This window comes from Haliotis cracherodii, unplaced genomic scaffold (genome assembly GCF_022045235.1).
Source record: "Haliotis cracherodii isolate W230 unplaced genomic scaffold, xgHalCrac1.p SCAF_12, whole genome shotgun sequence".
NCBI lineage: Eukaryota > Metazoa > Mollusca > Gastropoda > Lepetellida > Haliotidae > Haliotis > Haliotis cracherodii.
Window position 1 is genome coordinate 14,744,880 of NW_027266267.1, and position 20,430 is coordinate 14,765,309.

The 20,430-nt window shown below is 40.6% G+C and overlaps 1 protein-coding gene across 12 annotated transcripts in view; it reads right to left on the reverse strand.

Annotated features, from left to right (window-relative positions):
* Nucleotides 1–20,430, reverse strand: part of LOC139458196 (rho guanine nucleotide exchange factor 11-like) — a 121,702-nt gene that overhangs the window by 54,970 nt on the left and 46,302 nt on the right. For all 12 annotated transcript variants that reach the window (XM_071239539.1, XM_071239536.1, XM_071239538.1 and 9 more), the window contains exon 5: nt 16,416–16,473. In XM_071239539.1, coding sequence (XP_071095640.1) covers nt 16,416–16,473 — 58 coding nt within the window. The remainder of the gene's footprint in view (nt 1–16,415; nt 16,474–20,430) is intronic.

Here is a 20,430-nt window from a genome sequence, read left to right on the forward strand (position 1 = left end):
AGAGTGCCTGTTTGTGGTGGGAGAAAGCATTGGGCAACACAGGGGTGGGTTTGAAGCCTAACAAAACTGAGAAAGATAACCCTCAACTAAAATGTGCCACACTTTAGAAAAACACTTGTTTTGTGTTTCTCTAAATAAATTGCTACTGGTCAAGTGATAATTATTCCATAATGAACAAAGAGCTTCTGGAGTCTTATAACAGAACACAATAATACCATAACACCTTTCAGTACCATTAACTAAACACACTTTTATACTGTAAGCCTACATGACCAACACATTGATAAACCTTCACACAAAACCTATACCTATAAGAGTTAATAATGCCTATCTGAATATTGAATATATATGCTAAGTGTTGCCCAGGAATTCTGATCAGCGATCATGACTGAATGGGGCGACTTGAACTATATGACTACCACCTTCAATCAACCACCCATTCTTCACAGAAAACTTGAAATATGTTTTCGACATGGAAATACATGAATGATCATACGGCTTACTTTAATCAATGATATTTTAGTTAACTATTCAACTGAATCCAAACCTCAACCTGATTAGAAAACTCTGGAAAGAGACTGGAATACCTACATGCAGGTGAGACAAGTGTTTTCTCCTTCATCTTCATGGTGTAAATAATCTAGCTGACTACATTCACGGATGTGTGCAGCAGTAGGTCACCAGGCAGCCAGTCATACCTCCATGTCCGCCCGACCCAGCCTCGCTGTCATCTTCCAACACAAATACCTGCGGCTTTCCTCCAACTGGGAGGACACTTCCTCAACATCAAAGTCAAGGGACCACATCAGTGGCTTTGTACTGTAGCTTGGTCAACTTGTATTTAGGGTATTTATCATGTCTGATCACATTTCAATCCGACAAGTGCCTGAAATTACCTGACATACCAAACCCTGCTTGCTTCATTCATCCATCCATCCATCCATCCATGAGTGAGTGAGTGTGGTTTTATGCCGCTTTTACCAATATTACAGAAATATCATGGCAGGGGACACCAGAAATGGGCTTCACACATTGTACCCATGTTGGGAATCGAACCCGGGTCTTCGGCGTGACGAGTGAACGCTTTAACCACTAGGCCACCCGACCGCCCCATCCCCCTGCTTCATGAAGTTTAAACTTTAAAGCTGAGACCACATTATGATCCAACATCATCCAATACAGAGATAAATGCTGATACATAAGAATCACCTTTAAGGGAAATGACGAACTCACTCACTGCACTTTCAACTCTCAAAAAGACACACTTCAAAATTCAACTTCGGACAAACCCAATCTGTTTATATAACAATGTTCCCCCTAAACAAAAAAAAGGAAATTCTCAAGAAAAGCAGATGATGATATGCCTAATACATGCAACTTAACCAATGATCATACTATCTTTGAAAAGCAGATCAAAAAGTGCAAATAACAGAGGCCCATTAATAGGAAACTGCCACACCCAACATCTACAGACAGAACATTGATTAGAAGTGATTAGCTTTGTCCTGAAGGATGTGGGCAGCCCCGAACTTAGGATAAGTTCTCCCTCCACGCATCTTGATTGAACATCAGTGTACGATACTGTGACAGAACTGTCTGATCATTTACAAACACAAAATGAAACCTTGCGTGGACTTCCCAACTACAAACACTGCAGCATTCTTTACAACATTTAAATCAATTCTGCATTATTCACAATTCACAGAATAAAAAAGAATACTTCTTGAAGATAATCATAGCCATCTGGCCATCTGGCCCTTCAACAAGGTATGCTCAAAATCAATTAATCTATATTTCATTACAACTCAAATAGGATCGGGTGGTGAGGCTCACTGACTTGGTTGCTGCATGCCATCTGATCCCAGTTGTGTAGATCGATGCTCACGACATTAATCACTGGATTGTCTGGTCCAGACTCGATTATTTACAGACCGCCATCATTTAGCTGGAATATTGCTGTGTGCGATGTTAAACAACAAACAAACAAACAAACAAACATAAGTATGCGAAATTGCAAATGTTTAAGACACATTGTATTGGGGGCCAAATGGGCCACAGATCCAGATTAAGCGAAGCATGAAGATTCAATAGACCACTATGCACCTCCAGTGTGGACATGCCTCACTGCAGAGCTGACACAGAATACTGAGGTAATGAATGCAATGACTCTTTATTATGTCTTTATCTTAATTTCAAACAAGGAAAAACTGAGCAATGTCAAAAGCTGGTTAATATATTCACTAAGTGACGTGACCATGAGGAAACAAGTATCATTCAAGTTCAAATTATTCCATCTCTGAGCTAAGACCCTTAACTATGGAAATTTCCTGACAAGATTACGACAATATCATGTACGTCAAAAGCGTGGAAATTTCCTGACAAATTAAGAAGATAGATTTATATACTCTAACATGTCCTTATGTTCTTATGGCAAGTATCCATGTCAAATAATTGATTTAACAATTTACAATGTGAAAGTAAAATATTTGTTATCATGATAAGATTGACTCAAAAATGTCTGAACTTTTGACATTCTTGCACTGAACTCTCAGATATTATCATTGGGAAATACAGGTAATATGATAGCACCATGGTCTCTTGAGGACACAAGGACACATGGTCCAGACACAGATGTTCAGGCAGGAACACAGGGCTTGGAAATCAATGATAGTGTAAAGGGTTCACATCAGCTGTAGCTCCAGGCAGCTCCAAGGCAGCTATGGGCATCTTGTTTCAGGCCCTGATTTGGGTTGGAAGGCCACAACTACAGAGCTCTTCCCCACAGCAAGCAATCAGCTGTAACTACCTGTTTCATGCTTCCAGTAGGCAGTGAACAGGATCTTGAAGACTGATTCTCCAGGAGAACAGCATCGACTGACAGACACCACAACACACAAGAACAACCTAACAACAACTGCTCTCCCCTCCAACAAGGAGCAATCTACATTCACAAGTGGTTGAAAATGCAGAACACAAATATTTCATACAGAAATAATTTGTGGGGGTGCTTCAGAACACAATGGTGGAAATTACTCTGCAGTCATGATCTATTTTAAGGATATATATTTTACTGTTTTGAAAAAAGATAATATTTTCATCAGTTTGCTTCAAAACTCAAGTGGCCCCTATGACATGCTGAAATTATATGTCCTAAGACGAAATATAAGTTTCATTTTTATACAACTTTGACAGGCATTATGAACTTTCTTCATCATGTTAAGATTCCATAGTACATCCAGAACACACCACTTTTCAAATTCTAATAAGCTTCCACAGTCTAGGCTTACAAATTGTGAAAACATTCTTCCCCAAAAAAATCCTTTCCAATGGATTCTGCCTGCAACTTTTAGACCTATAGTAAAGCCATCAATTATTACTGCAAAAAACAGTTTGACTTTTTTCACCATCAGCCACCAAGGCCTCGATTTCCACCTTTTTACACGGAATCTATCCTGCACTGATTTACAATGTTTCTTTAACATGCACACATAATGTAGCCAACAATCTGCCGACTCCTCCTCCCAGCTCATCCCAACCAGGCTGTTTACCTGTCACAACAGTTGCAATACCATCATAAAACCTCACACACTCACTCACAGAATTCCTGCAGGGAATACTTTCACACCATTTTCCGTTTCCCAGAATGTCCAAGAATGTTTGTAAACACTGGATGCCCATGCCATATAGGCCAATGTTTCCTCTGAAGTGAAAGACTGAAGTGGTTACCATTTATCATGGGCAATTCCCATGCCAAGCTTCATTAAGACTATTATTATGGAGTCCAAGTTGTTTTAAGGATGAGACATATTTGGCTTCTAAGTAAAAGAGATTACTCACTCCTGTCATACACAGCTAATGGCTATTAGCTGAATTAGTTTTTATTCTTAATTGATATAAGCTAACGTAAATCATAGAGCTGAGAGTCTAAGAAGCAGTTGGGGTATTTTTCATGTAATTTGTCAGTGGATGATATTATGCAAGACTTTCTACAAATGTAACTTTCTGACAACTGAATACTTTCAAATGAAAATACCGATATCAGATTGAGGGTGATCTCATAAACTTCAAACATTCACTGTTACAAGAAGACATCCCTGAGATCAATGAAGACACAACTTTATCATGACCACATTATATGAACAACTTTATGATTTATGGCATTATTGTGGCAGGTAATCAATGTGTATAATGTCCCTGCTCCTGTTGATATGTTCCCTCTCTGATGCTGCCTGCCTGGCTAGGCTCCTCACACTGGTGACATCTGCGGGGCAGGTGCTCCAACACTGCATGCAGCGGCCCACAAGACGTGGCTCCACACGGCAACACCCATGAATTGGCAGAACACATTGAAAACTTCCCTTGTAATTTTAAACATTGCTATCATCAAAACACAAACAAGTGATACTGTTCTGATAAAAGAGTGTAATCCGAATGAAGAGAAGCTTCTAAAACAAAATCCAACCAATCTGATATGAAATGCTGCTTGCCTGCACCAATCCATCTTCCACATACATTGTCCACAGACTAATAAAGGGTATATTATTGGCAATGAAGGGAGGGAACATACAGATCAAGAAATGATTACAGACACTAGGAATCACGACTCCAGTCTCAAGTTATTGACAACAGATCAAGGCCGGTGCATCCCCCTGGGGGCTACTCTTGCAATATTTATCTGTAAATAGTTTTCCAAATGGCAACGCTTAAATCTATAAAATATAAGCCAAATATTTGTCCTCGCTTTTATCACATTCAGTAGGGATGCAACTTTCACAGACTCTCCCTACAATAGGCACTTTAAGGATGGGGTGCTGGTTGTATACACCGTGCATGCAGACTGGGTACATCACAGGATGCATCACTGGCAGTCCCCTCTCTACCCTCAACTTCGGGGGAAAATGGGGGGAAATGGCGATGGGGATGGGGGGAGAGGGAGAAGGGGAGAGCCAACATGTGCTGACAGGTTTCTATATAAATACATCATCGCTTGTATATACCAGTGTTCTGAAATACATATACACCATTGTGTTTTGACATGATTGTTTCATAAACCATGTGTGCAGACTATATATACAAGCCTGGGAATTATGCAATCAGCGAGTATCTGATACACACTGTCTCTTATAAGGTCAGCCACATGGCAACATTATAGTAGAGTCTGAAACATCCTGGGCAAATCTACTCCCTAAAGAACCTCACAAACTTCTTTTATTAACATGGAAGATGTGCATATTTAGTCACAATATTATATTATTATTTATTTTGAAAAGAATACACACGGCAACTTAACCAACACACCAAGTGTGGAATACCTAAATGATCCCATCTTGATAAAAGATACTGATCCACAGTGTTACACATCCCATGTATCTTTCAAAATGTCAAGTAACAAGTACCTTCATCTACACACCTGCAACGTTTTTCTCATAAAATTTTATCAAAAATTCTGCACACCCTGGTATTAGGAACCTTTAAAACACAAAGTTTCCTGTGGGGAACTTGGAAGAAAACCTAAGTGTCTGGAATAAAATGAATGTCACTCAAATGTGTACATTTCTTGGCACAAAACATGAAGACCTGGAAAAGAAACAACTCTTTCAAATGTATCCAAATCATATCTGCATTATAGGTTTAAATATTATGAAATAAAACTGACTTCTTCAAAATGCTATGGTATTATTTCAAAATTCTTAACTGCCATCATAAATTCTCCACACAACGGAACATTGTGTGTACATGTCTCCGAATCAATAACCAACCTGTCTAGTATGTTCCAGTTCCACCTAAACACTCCACTTTCTGCGTAAAACCTAAAATCTATATCAATATATATAGTCACCATTTATCTGGGTCACACAGATGCTACGAATGAAAGCTTTTCTTTTCATCAAACATGTTCTCCATCATCACAAAATGGAGTGCAGTGTAGTTAGATTCTCCACATAACTCTTGCTGCGTATGATTTCAACAACAACCAAACTTCAAAACGGGAACACTTCGCTGTTACATGTCTCAAACTAGCATGCAAAACTGAGCCAAATATTATGTTGTTATAAAAGGGTACAGCCATTTTGAAGGCATTATATCCTTACAATGTTGAGGGCGTTATAGTGAGGATGGCAGCATTGTTGTTACAATGGAGCAGTTCCTGAGTTTCAGGCCCGCCCTGCAAGGAAATGTCAGCAGGCTCAGCCCAGGTGGAAACTGTAGGCTGCTGTGCAGATCATGAAATACTACTTTCTATGCCCACCAGACTCAATGAAATAAATACATACACTTGCCTTTATTTATTTCAATGGATATATCTTCTTACATCTAGGGTTTAGACTACCGAACAAGGGGAAACCGAGGAGCTCGTTTAACACCAGATCTCGAGATGCTGTTATAACATTACTTGTGCCTGCCTGTCATATTGGAAGATACTTGCCCATTAATTTGCGTAGGAAAGTATTTTTGATATCCGCGGATGAATCTTTCAAAATTGGGATTGAGTAATATCTCATTACATCATTACATTACACCTCATCCAGCCTGCCTGTAGCTAATGACATCAACTACAAGTCCTGTATTCTGATAGGGTCGCATGAGAGGAAAACACTACAAAACTGGTCATAAATCTAAAACAGGGCCAAAACACTAATTCGTTAGTCAGGCCTGAGTAGTTAAAATGCTGCCAACCAATAGGACAATGATTAATTCTTTTAAAGTTTTGTCATTCTATACCATGAGAAGGACAAGTGACTTACTTCAGCTGGGTTCAGTCTTCTACACACTAGGACTGTGGTATGACTGTCGCTGCCCTTCGTGTTGAGAGCTAATGAGGTTACAGTACAATCAGGAAGAAAAACTGCTGAAATACTAGTGTTCTCAATTTTCACCTCTTATCATGAATGAAGCTTAAAATAACAACCACAACACAAACATTAACTCCTTTTGGAAAATATTTGTAAAAAGATTGAGAAAAACTAGATTATGTTTGAACATTGCGAGTTGTGTGTTGTTCAGCTGGGCAAGGCTGGGGCTGCCCACTGCTGTTTCCTGCATGTTCAATGCCGATGTTAGTCACACACCCTGACGTATATTTAGCTTTATACATTCATATATTCTTAAACAAGGATACAAGTTCTAGAAAGTGAATGCAGTTGAGATTCAGGTGCCGTCATATCACTATCACCCTGTACACTGTATGTAACAGCTGAGCTGCGGTAGTTTCACTTCTTCATGGTGTGTCACTGGGTGCAGCTCCAACACTTGGGTAGTGTTTGTACAAGCTGTTAAGACATTTCTTGTAATAAAACCTGTTGATTCGGAGTATGTGGTGGCATAATAGACACTTTGGCGTTTTAGTGATGTAAGTTAATATTGCCTGGAATATCATACAATCCAATACATAACATTATGCTGAGCCTGTTTCAGCTGTTGCTACCTTGTTGAAGTAAAAGTGACCTCACAATGCCAAACACACCTCATATCAGTCCCCTTCAGTCTAAAATTCAGTTATTTCATTTTCTATGTTTTTTGTTGATAGCAAGAATCACATCAACCCTTTTTGATTCAATGGGGTTTTTTTTGGTTTGGTTTGGTTTGTTGTTTAACGCCTCACTCAGCAATATTCCAGCTATATGACGACAGTCTGTAAATAATCGAGTATGGACCAGACAATCCAGTGATTTACATGAGCATCGATCCACGCAATTGGGATTGATGACATGCATCAACTAAGTCAGCGAGCCTGATTCAAGGCGGGAGGTAAACACTTTACCTTCTGTCCCATAGGTACTTAGAAGTACTTATATTTTTGCAAGCTGCATATCACCCAAACTCCTAAAAAATTGAAAACCTTCACATCACAAGGTAAAAACAAGTGATCATTAACTCATTGTTAAATTGATTATTAATTGGTTGTAGAGTGACTTACAGAAATGTTTTTGGAAGAAATTGTAAAATTGGTTCATTATGAAAATGATTCATCCCAAATCATTATGGATGGCATATCTGTATGCAACTAACACAGTAGTACTACAGCACAGGGGTGATCCCTATCCTGTTGTCCATCCTAAGCAGGCCAGGAACATAGTCGGCATTTATCCAAATCTTAATCAGGGTTATCAATCAATACTTGCCACTGGGCCTGTATACTGACAAATGTTGCCTCCAGCCTAGACTTGCACAAACTCTAAGGCAAAAATTATTAGTTCAAATCATAATTTCTTGATTATTTACATGATAAGAACAAGTTTTCCCTTTAAGAGATGGATATCCACTTATCTAGACTTACCTATAAAAAGACAGAATTACAATACACCCCTGGACTTATCATTCAGTACAGACTTGGAGCAAGGCTACCTCCAGCCCTTTAGATAGGGACAAGTGAAGTGGAAAGATAGGCCTGGTCAATTAGGAGGCCTAGTGTCCAGCTGACAGGGGAGGAGATAGGGGGACAAATGATGGACATGGACTGATTAATTGGGTGTCAGGGCTGGGACTGGTTGTCTGGCTGCACTATAGGATTATGCTCCCGCTTCCTGGAGTCTCCAACCCCAATACCATTGTTGACCCTCCTTGTCCTGATGAAGTCACTGACACTGTAGTCTTACTATGTACAGATTCACAGTAAAGATGATCGTCCTGCCTGTATGCAACCCTTGTTTTCTGACCACAAGATTGTGTCGGGCACAACGTAAGATTATTTTGTAATATCATAAAACCAGAAACACCTTGGCATAACGTTAAGAAAAACAACAATCTTAAGTTACTAGTTACTGGAATAATACCATTACACTCATAGCCAAAAGGGTTTCACCTTACTTGACATGTGGCAGTTAAAAGCAAAAAAATCAGCTTTCTTTATGAGGTTACTATTATAAATATGAGCACCTAAGAACTTGTGACGGTCTTAGCAGACCACTGAAGCCACCTCTTTAATCTAGTTTAGTCTGACTCCGGGGGCTACAGCGTGAAGGGCACCTACAGGCTACATCCTGACTCCGAAGCTGGCCAGAATGTATGAAGAGAGAATTGTGAGGCAGATGTACAGGACCATCACAACCTTGATCTCCTCCTCCCCCTCCCCCCTACCCCCCTCTCCAGTTTACAACTGGCATGTGTCCAAGTGTTAATGAAGCTTGAAACACAAGGCTAGGAGAGGGCTGAGGAGGTGGAACTGGCTGCCTTCACACTGCTTTCTAGAAAACAGTTAGCTGACCACATTTCCTGGAGGCTATTTACTCCCTACCATGTTTGTAGCTGACTAATATCACATAACAGTTCACATAATAAACAAGGCATGTGAGATTCATGCATCACCAACGGTGGTTCTATCTATTAACCACAGGCCCTTGAAAACACATAGCATAATCATAAACAATACTGTGCTCACATACACATAGATCCCAATATGACAACAGCATCCAATCATAAACATCTAAAACAATAAGTACTTGCCTCTGAGCAAGACAAACAAGTATCAGCATACAAAGCTCTCAGACAACATTGTTTGAATATGTAAATCTCCGAAACAACACTATCTGAGCATAAAAACCCAACCATCTGAGCTTGAAGACCCAATTAACAATATCTCAGTATGAAGCCACAAATAATATCTGAACAAGAAGACCCACACAACACTACCTGAACATGAAGACCCAAATAACACTATCTGAACATGAAGACCCAAACAACACTATCTGAACATGAAGACCCAAACAACACTACATGAACATGAAGACCCAAACAACACTATCTGAACATGAAGACCCAAACACTAATCTGAACATGAAGACCCAAACAAAAATATATGAACATGAAGACCCAAACACTCATCTGAACATGAAGACCCAAACAACACTATTTGAACATGAAGACCCAAACACTAATCTGAACATGAAGACCCAAACAAAAATATCTGAACATGAAGACCCAAACAAATATATCTGAACATGAAGACCCAAACAACACTTTCTGAACATGAAGACTCAAACACTAATCTGAACATGATGATCCAAACAACACTATCTGAACATGATGATCCAAAAAACACTATCTGAACATGAAGATCCAAACAACACTTATCTGGGCATGTATGTATATCCAATATACAATTAGATCAGCTTGTAACATCGCTCTAGCATTACGTAAGGATACATCCCTATCAACTGTTACCTTATGACATGCTTCAACAACCTTACCTCACCATGTCTATCCAAAGAAACAACATTACCTCAGTGGTGTTACCCAAAACAGCAATTCCTGTGTTTCCAGAAGCAGAGAAGACCGTCAGATCAAAGCGGGATGAATGAAGCGAGGCCGATACTCCCTGCACTATAAACTAACAGACACCAATTGATCCACGGATTGTGTTTGGCTGGCCAACGATAAAAACTGATTGCCTGAATAGCTATGTGGGACGTTATTGCCATCTCAACAGTATCAGGGTCTTCGTGATATTATTAGAAGTGTAATTTGGAATAAAATGACCATGAAAATGCATAAGCTCCATGATTAAGTGTATTGGGCAGAATGATTAGGTTTGACAGCCTAACAAGGCGCCTGCAATTCCTGGCTTGTGTGAAGCAGGCCCTGGTCGCAGCTGAAGTGAGTATAACTAAATTATAGCCCATCGACTGATAAACTCGGGGCTGGTGGTGATGTTTCGCACCCCATCACGTCACTGCTACCACTTCACAGCTTCACATAACAACCTTGTCTCAAACACAGACACAAGATGAAAGCTGAAGGGGCCAAGTAAACTGGGAATTTACGGACTTTCAGACACTCAAAAGGCTTATTTTACATAATTACCAGCATGAGCCAACTCTATTTTCAGATAGATGAATGCAAAAGAAACAAAACTATTTAATTTGGCTACTGCATATTCTAAATTCATTGCTTTTTTTTAAGGCAGTTCTGGTAAAATGTTTGATAACAATAATCTGTTTTCATATCAACAAGGTTTGAAAGATAAATACATCAGTCTATTACAAGAATTTCATTATTTTCTTTTTTGACCATCATATATCCACACCCTTCTCCTGCTCATGGCCTGAGATGAACAACATTGTGACCATCCAATACTCAGAACCCTCTTGGGGCTGATGGCCTGAGATGTACAACATTGTGACCATTCAATACTCAGAACCCTCTTGAGGCTGACGCCTAAGATGTACAACATTGTGACCATCCAATACTCAGAACCCTCTTGGGGCTGATGCCTAAGATGTACAACATTGTGACCATCCAATACTCAGAACCCTCTTGGGGCTGATGCCTAAGATGTACAACATTGTGACCATCCAATACACAGAACCCTCTTGAGGCTGATGCCTAAGATGTACAACATTGTGACCATCCAATACTCAGAACCCTCTTGGGGCTGATGCCTAAGATGTACAACATTGTGACCATCCAATACACAGAACCCTCTTGAGGCTGATGCCTAAGATGTACAACATTGTGACCATCCAATACTCAGAACCCTCTTGAGGCTGATGCCTAAGATGTACAACATTGTGATCATCGAAGTCCCGGACCCACTTGCACAAAGCGATCTTAGCGCTAAGATGATCATAAATACCATACTTTTAACATAGGCTTACAATAGTCTTAATGCTAAGATCGCTTTGTGCAAGTGGGCCCAGGAACCTACTCAGTATTTTGACAGCCTGGGACATACACTATCAATATGATTACTGTGAGGAAGACATAATGATGCAGCTACACCAGGAACAAATGAATGCCCCCATCCCCACAATGCAGTCCCTTATCCATGGCTAATTGTGGATCAGCAACCCAGTACCATTCCTTTTCAACAGAGACAGAAGATCGGGTCAGATTCCTATTAAAGCAAGTCCACAACCAAGAATTGAACTCGAACAGCAAACATGTTTCCCATGTCCCTTCAGCATAACCCTGGGTGATGAGAAGACATATAGAGGAGACAGTTATTTTACAAAGTAATTATACTGCCACACACCAATCCTCTGCAAGTCACAGTAAGACTTGGGCAAAGAACACAGTTTGTGTTGGAATTCATCACATCCATGTGTTACAGTCTGGGCTAGGCTGACATACAAACACACTGTTTGTTTTACTGCTTCAAGGCAGCAATTAACAAAACCAATGATGGTTATCTCCCCTTGCCTGGCCCTCTCCCAGCTAGAGGTCTCTGTCATCCAAGCAGGAATGGTGATTATAGTGGGTAGAGGCTGAGAACATTTACATGCAGTCTTTGTTAATTACTTCACTAAAACATCTGTTGTGTTGACTTTCAAGTCATTCAGGACCTCTCGCACTGGGCAAGTCTGTTACTATCATTGCAGCATTCACTCAACGCTTGAAGGTATATTTTGGGCAAAAAGTGGTCATGCTGTTATGCTTCACAGTTGGAGTTAAACGTTCTTCAGAGAATCTTCTATGCTAAAACCTGTTTCATAAATCAATAATTCCACCTTTGGAATCTTCACATGATGTACCTGCATTTACAACATCGATGAAACTGATGTGAAAAGTCAAACCAACACCAGCAGTGCATGTAGATATTTGGCTCAGATTGTGAAATGATCCCAACTGATCACCAGGGGCAAATATAAGTGTCACCCCTCAACCAAGTTCTGCAGATAAAATGAATCACTGAGGTTCTCAGTGGTGTAAAAACAACTTGCCATAAACTAGACGTGATAACCCATTGAGGGTTTCAGCAGTTTACAAGTTTCTGGTTTTCCACACATGCCTTCTTCTATATCACATCTCATTACAGTCTGTGTGTAGCATTTTGAGGGGTTAAAATCTTCAGAACATGCCACCTTACTTCTGAGATAACCGCTAGAGGTGTGAGGAGCATCTTTAATGGTCTTAATCTTCAAAACAAGCCAGCTAACTTATGAGATGACCCCTAGGGTCTGTCTGTAGCAATATTAAGGGTTGTAATCTTTCCAACAAGCCAGTTATTTTTACTAGGTCCCGAATTAGACTTAAACACAAGTATGATGTTGTGGATCAATACTCCAACTGAACGTAATCTCATTTCCCCCTAATCTTGGGCAACCTGAATGGGGCTGTCATATATCTGGACATATCAAAATTTATCACCTATCTAGTGCAAACTCACTTTTCTTGTTAATATCTAACACAGAATGATGGAGAAGCCACATCACTGGAACCGATCGAAACTCGTATTACACAAAAAAAACCACCTCCCATTGAGGATGGCAAGCCTGACTTAAAGGGGCATGCTTCATCAACAGATTTGGTCTACTAAGACTGGAGGACGGCAAGCCTGACTTAAAGGGGCATGCTTCATCAACAGATTTGGTCTACTAAGACTGGAGGACGGCAAGCCTGACTTAGGGGCATGCTTCATCAACAGATTTGGCCTACTAAGACTGGAGGACGGCAAGCCTGACTTAGGGGCATGCTTCATCAACAGATTTGGTCTACTAAGACTGGAGGACGGCAAGCCTGACTTAGGGGCATGCTTCATCAACAGATTTGGCCTACTATGACTGGAGGACGGCAAGCCTGACTTAGGGGCATGCTTCATCAACAGATTTGGTCTACTAAGACTGGAGGACGGCAAGCCTGACTTAGGGGCATGCTTCATCAACAGATTTGGTCTACTAAGACTGGAGGACGGCAAGCCTGACTTAGGGGCATGCTTCATCAACAGATTTGGCCTACTATGACTGGAGGACGGCAAGCCTGACTAAGGGGCATGCTTCATCAACAGATTTGGCCTACTAAGACTGGAGGACGGCAAGCCTGACTTAGCGGCATGCTTCATCAACAGATTTGGCCTACTAAGACTGGAGGACGGCAAGCCTGACGGGCATGCTTCATCAACAGATTTGGCCTACTAAGACTGGAGGACGGCAAGCCTGACTTAGGGGTATGCTTCATCAACAGATTTGGCGTACTAAGACTGGAGGACGGCAAGCCTGACTTAGGGGCATGCTTCATCAACAGATTTGGCCTACTAAGACTGGAGGACGGCAAGCCTGACTTAGCGGCATGCTTCATCAACAGATTTGGCCTACTAAGACTGGAGGACGGCAAGCCTGACGGGCATGCTTCATCAACAGATTTGGCCTACTAAGACTGGAGGACGGCAAGCCTGACTTAGGGGTATGCTTCATCAACAGATTTGGCGTACTAAGACTGGAGGACGGCAAGCCTGACTTAGGGGCATGCTTCATCAACAGATTTGGTCTACTAAGACTGGAGGACACAAAACTTGCCTTGACATTTTGGCAAGTGTTTTTGTGTCATTTTTGTTCATACATGTTTTAATTGGGAATTGGTATAAGACAATGTATGGCAGCACTGTTTCTTTTTACCCCTACCAACACTAATTCCATACCATAAGTCATATATTTGAGATTAATGTTGAAGATGACACTCACACATTCCAACCTAACATAAGGGAAAATGTTTGATCTCAAACTGAAACAGCCAACATCAACATTCACTATATCTAACTGGGAAACAAAAATATCTTTTCCTACACTCATTCTATTGCAGGTTAGTGCCCACTGGTCCTTGGCTCGGGATATGTATCTTAGTCCGACACTGTTACATCAATTAGTTGATGGTCCTTTACTAGCCTTGCTCCTAGGCTGTACTGAATGATCAGTCCATGGATGTATAGTCATTCTATCCTTATAATAGGGAAGTCTAGAGAAGCGGACAGGATTCCCATCTATCATAGGGACATTTGTTCTTATTATTTACATGATCTAGAAAATTATGATTCAAACTATTAATTATTGCCTTAGAGACTTGTGTAAGTCTCGTCTATTACTTACAGGTAATATAACTTTCAATCTTTCACCATATCAAGCTCTTATCATGTCATATACTGAATATCACAATGTCTACAATCTGTGAAAGCAAGTCTAGAAATGGAGTGGTCAGAAGTGCAACAACCAATCCACGTTGTTTTGGTACAATCATACAGAAACAAAGCCACATGATTGACATGTTACAGTAACATAATTGCTGGCAGTAATTCATGACTCAATATCACCCCGGTAGGACCTGTCAGAGTCTCACATGAAGTTTGTTGATGAGAAGTACCTGGGAGATCCCTGGAGGCTATGACTGGTGCTAAAGACTGGGCCTGTGAGCCTAACCATTATCTTAATTTGCAGGGTTCTAACTTTTATTACGATCACTGCTCAGTTCAGTTCAGTTTGGGGTATATCCCTGACATGAAACTCAGCCAACTGCGGTTGGAGGAGCATTTGTAGTTTGTTTGCCTCGGTGAGGTAATTACCTCGCCAGTCTGTCAGCTACACATCACCCGTCATCAAACGGCTCTAAACACTTCACACTTACTCCAATCACTCTTGTAGGAACATTAATAAACACCCATGCTAATGACATGCATCCATCAACATACACAGCAACTGTCCCACTGGCTTGATGGGAGAAGGGCGTGACCGCACAGCCATCAGACAACTGGGTCACTATGGTATACAGGACAAGCATACAACAGACATATTCACTTTTGTGTCCATATACAAAAATTCAAAATTCAATGGGGAAGTCCAAATCGACAACTTGCTGTTTTCTAATGTTTAATTTAAATACAAACAAGCAAACTTCATAAATAATTATTTTGAGTGTTCTAAAAAATCAGAAATATAATAACATGGGTGTCACTTCACAACTTCACAACCAAGTCTGTGTCAAACGATTACAACAATTTGACAACATCAATATATCTCTCCATTCCACCAACATATTTCCCCTTCTACCCACATCCTTAATGTGAAACAAATCCATTTCTGATCCTTATCCGAACCATTTTGTCCTGGTCCACTATGGTGAATTATTCCCAAATGGCTATTACTGGAATGATTCATCCAAATCATCAGATTAATCCCAATGTCCCACATCATTAAAAGTTCCCTGCCAGAGCTGTCGGTCACAGCTCTGTTGTTTCCCAATCACAGGCAACAATGTCTGCGTGTGGAGCTGCATCTGTCTGCATCCTGTCTGTGCCATGGCTGTCTGCACCTGTCTGTTCAAACACGTGTGTGTTTTGCATATCTGCTTAACTGCATTTGTGGCATATGTGTGACTGTAATTACACTGAATTGTTGCAATGAACTTGTGGGAGGGATGTCTTTTAGAACAATTTTAACATAATTGTATCCCACTGCAATACTGGAATAACCATAGGTATCTTTTTGTAATACTGGCACAATCAGAAGTATATGTTTGCAATATTGGAATAACCATAAGTATCTTTTGTAATCACTATAATCCACAATGTATTGATGGTTGTAGCGAAGTGAGCCAATCAGACCCTCCCCTACTGTACTGGTGCGTACATCATGTTGAGTGTTCACATCAGAGCGAGGTGTAAGGTATGGCCCAGGTGAAGTACACAGTTAGGACACAGAGACGGTACTCACATTTGATGAGTTTGACCACATCAATATGGTTCCTTGACGTCACCAGAGTCCCATTCACCTGCAACACAGCAAACAAATCATCAGTTTTTCATATACACAATATCCCCCGATCTGAGGACAGATGACAACAATCATCCTACTTGTTGTAATCACCAATCCTTCCACTTTTACCAGCAATAACTGTCATGACTGATGTGTACTGACATAATTACCTGACAACTATTGACATATTGGACAGTTTCTGTGACTGCCAAGTTGTCAACTGGCCTCCCCATGTCTCAGGCCTGGGGCAGCAGGTTACATTCAGACACAACACCACACCCAAAAATCGAACAATCCACACAGCTTAACTGAGGAATATTACTTTAATAAAAACTATCAAGGTAAATGTTGGAGTACCAGAGGATATCAAGTTCACAAGATATTATCACATTCAGTATCATCCGCATTCAATAATATACAAAACTAAAAGGTGGAAGATACAGCAATGCCTCAATACTTTGTAACCATGTCACTTTTTCACACAGAAAAGGTTTAAACAATGTGACTCCGATAGGAGCCTTTGTCAGTTACGCCTACAGCAAGCCGAGGTGCTGCACAACTCAGAGCTTATATTATAACCAAGCTGATAAATATGACAAATATACAGATTTCAGGGTCAGAATCGTGTACGATGGAGACATGACAGCCATTGTTTTGAGAAGGTCACACCCAACCCAGTTGCCTACATGTGTGCAGAACTTTCACAAAACTGCACTTACTTGTCTACACGCCAGACTACAGGGTTCATGTACTGACTCACCAACAGCACCTTTCAGTTGTAACGTCTCGAAAAGCTATATTTCTTTCTTTAATGAGTCCTCTTTTAAATTTCATGTTTTGGGTGTGACCCTGGATCAAACTGGCAGCATGTGCTGGCTGCTGACTGTAGGGTACTTTGGTAGCTCAGGTAGAGACTAGGCTGGGAGTAGAGTGCCCGAATTCTTGGAATCCTTTTTAAGTTGAAAACCAGTGTGTGAGGAGGAAACAGGTGTAGGAGATAGAAGAACACTTGGAGAGGCGTAGATCTGCCTCTGGGAGATACACAGTTCCGGCTCTACTGCAGGGTCTTACCAGGCCCTACTGTCAACTGTAGGACGTAATATTTACTTTTTACAGCAAAATATCATTTCTATTGGTTGTTTTTATGCAGAGAGCAGAGTAAGTATATTTCATTCAGAAACTGAAAGCGATAGTATTATATTAATCAACTACAGGAAGTCTAAAATGTTTGTAATTTTAATGCTTAATCTAGCTGAGGTGATCTGACAAATGTTATGATGATAGCACTTTCAACAAGCATCCATGTCTATCAGAAAGAATCCCAGCACACAAGATATGCCACAACACATTTTTAGAATTGAAATTTTCAACATGTTAATCTAACATAATGAGCAACAGTAGAAAGATCCATTATTATCAGTAAGGTTATATTTATAACCAAGAGACATGTGACAAATGCTTAGATGTTTTCTGACTGACATATATTTTATCCAATCCTATGATTCTGCAACATGTTCCCATTCGGTCTGATTGGCTGTGCTCCACTTTCCAGTGGTACCCTAAGTAGCCCTGTTACATTACAGGGGGAGAGGTGAGAGTATCTCGGACACACAATAACGCTATGCAGCACATGGCCTGGCATCTGCAGGTCCCGCAACAGACACAACTTCAGGAACTCTCTCCTGTCGGAAATGTCGACAGTATCCCGTGTCGCTCATGTTCAGCGTACATGTGGCCATGGTTCGCACGTTATGACGTCTTTGGAGGAAAGTGAATATGTCTATCAGAGCAAAGGTCTATGTCGGCTAACAGCACGGGTCTCTGCAGGAAGTACTGACATGTCATATATGGTATGGAAACAAGTGGCACTGACGTACAACAGTGTACAACAGGCTTCCATGTACAGCATGCAGGAGGCTTCCACACATGGCAAAAAGCATGGTCCCTGTAATGTACAGAGAGTGAGTAAGTGACTTGGAGGTCATGGCGTTTTGAACAGTTTCAGTTATATCACTGCATGTCAGCTGAAGTATGGGGGAAAACTTGCTGACGGTTGAAGGCATTCACCACTTTGGTAAAACCAATGGGTGCAGTACTGACAAACACAGCATCAGGATTTGAAATTGTAATCAGTGGGTTCTGGCAATAGTAAGTCCTGCAAGTCTACACAGCAAATTGCAGCACCTTAGTCAAATGGGCCACCAGCCCTCCATCCCACATACAGCAAGGTCCCACACATTTAGCATCCACCAAGATTCCATATGTAGAACTAAGTCCCATGAACAGGCTTAGTCACAGTTCACATAACCAACCCATCAACCAGTGGTCAGCATTATTTCAGCAGACCAGAAACAGTTCAGTTGTCCTGTCGGGCATATTTCCACATTATTTAACAGATTATAAGCAAATTAGTTATTTTCCATGAAGTTAAATTCGTTTTAGAGAATAATGGTATTTAAAGGAAACATTGACTGACACTAAAATTCCATCTCTCCTTTGAAAAAACTTCAACCCTGAAACTACAGGATCCTGATTGGACTGAAGACAAAGCATGTGTTATAAACAGTGATGACATCTAACAAACTGTCACAAATACCTCCTACATCATCATGGAACTAAGTTTTCTCCACTTATCACAGCAGTAGTTCCCGATATCCTTCTTTGGGCCATAAAGCAAAATTATTCTTAACTCATAAAACTTGCAATCGGGACTACATTACTTTGTCTATCTGAGGCAGAAGATCGTGCAGGTGTGCTATCTTCCTACATCTACCAACCAGTGTCTATAACTCATCTGAAACTGCAGCTAGTCCTCAGATGAACTATTTCTTGGAAAAGTGATAACGTCCAGTGAAGCTGTATGTTCTGATTCAGCAGACAGCTGACTGCAGTGTGTTATCTCTGGCACTGTCCAAAGCCAAGGTCAAGTAAGATTTCTTATGGCTCAAGAAACAAACACTCTTACAGGCTAGAAGAGATAACTTATAATCAAGCAACATTATGCATGATAAATGAAAAAAATATTCCCAAAGACAACCTCAGTTTAAAACTGTTAGAAGTGTTTAGCAGTTACACGATGGCCGTCAGTGTTCGAACTTAAGTATGAAAGTCAAGGGGTCCTTGTCATAACACTGATGCTAAAAGATTATGATTGAAGAGGGGGCGCCCTATACTGGTTGTATTTCCATCACTGTGTAAGGTGCCCTTGTGTCAGAGTTCGAGTGCTACCCTATCATGTGAACCTTGGGTAATCTCTCCTGTTGCTTATATCATACAAATCACTGACAACAAGGGTCATGTCTTCATCATGCAGACAGCATATCATTCAGGGCACACTTGCACTGGTCTTGCGGTTTATGTCCAAAGATCAGTAAGTCTTATTCACATATAAGTATTCTAAGATTGACTCTATCCAGTGTTTCATACCATAAATTCATCAGCCCATTAAACACAAAGCCCAGGACATGAAAGAACATAAAAACAACAAAATGGGTTCAAATATTTTACCCAACTTTAACCAAATTGAGGTCTAGTCATGAATCAACCCAAATCAATGCTACAAAGTTTCAAAATAGAAGGTGGGTTTTCCTGCAGTGTGGGTTTATATCTGGCACAGTTCACCTGGAATATTCAGCTCCACTCAGACTCTCTCTCCACCCCTTCAGTCAATACTGACAAGTCAAGCGAAATTAAAACCCTCAAAGCGTAATGAAATGTGTACGCTAAAAGATGTTTGTTTAGGAATTTACAATTTTCTCCCTGAATCAGCTGAGTAAACACAAACAAGTGCTGTCTAGTTTGTTTTATTTATGATTTCATCTTCATGTTAAAATCTCATCAGCACTGCACTCAAGCCAACATGGTTGCTAGTTCCCTGCCTCATCACCCAGTTCCCCTCACCTGCCTCACACCTCCCTCCAACACCAGCCGACATTCACAAGGCTGGAGCTTCTTTTCACAGATTCAAGAATAA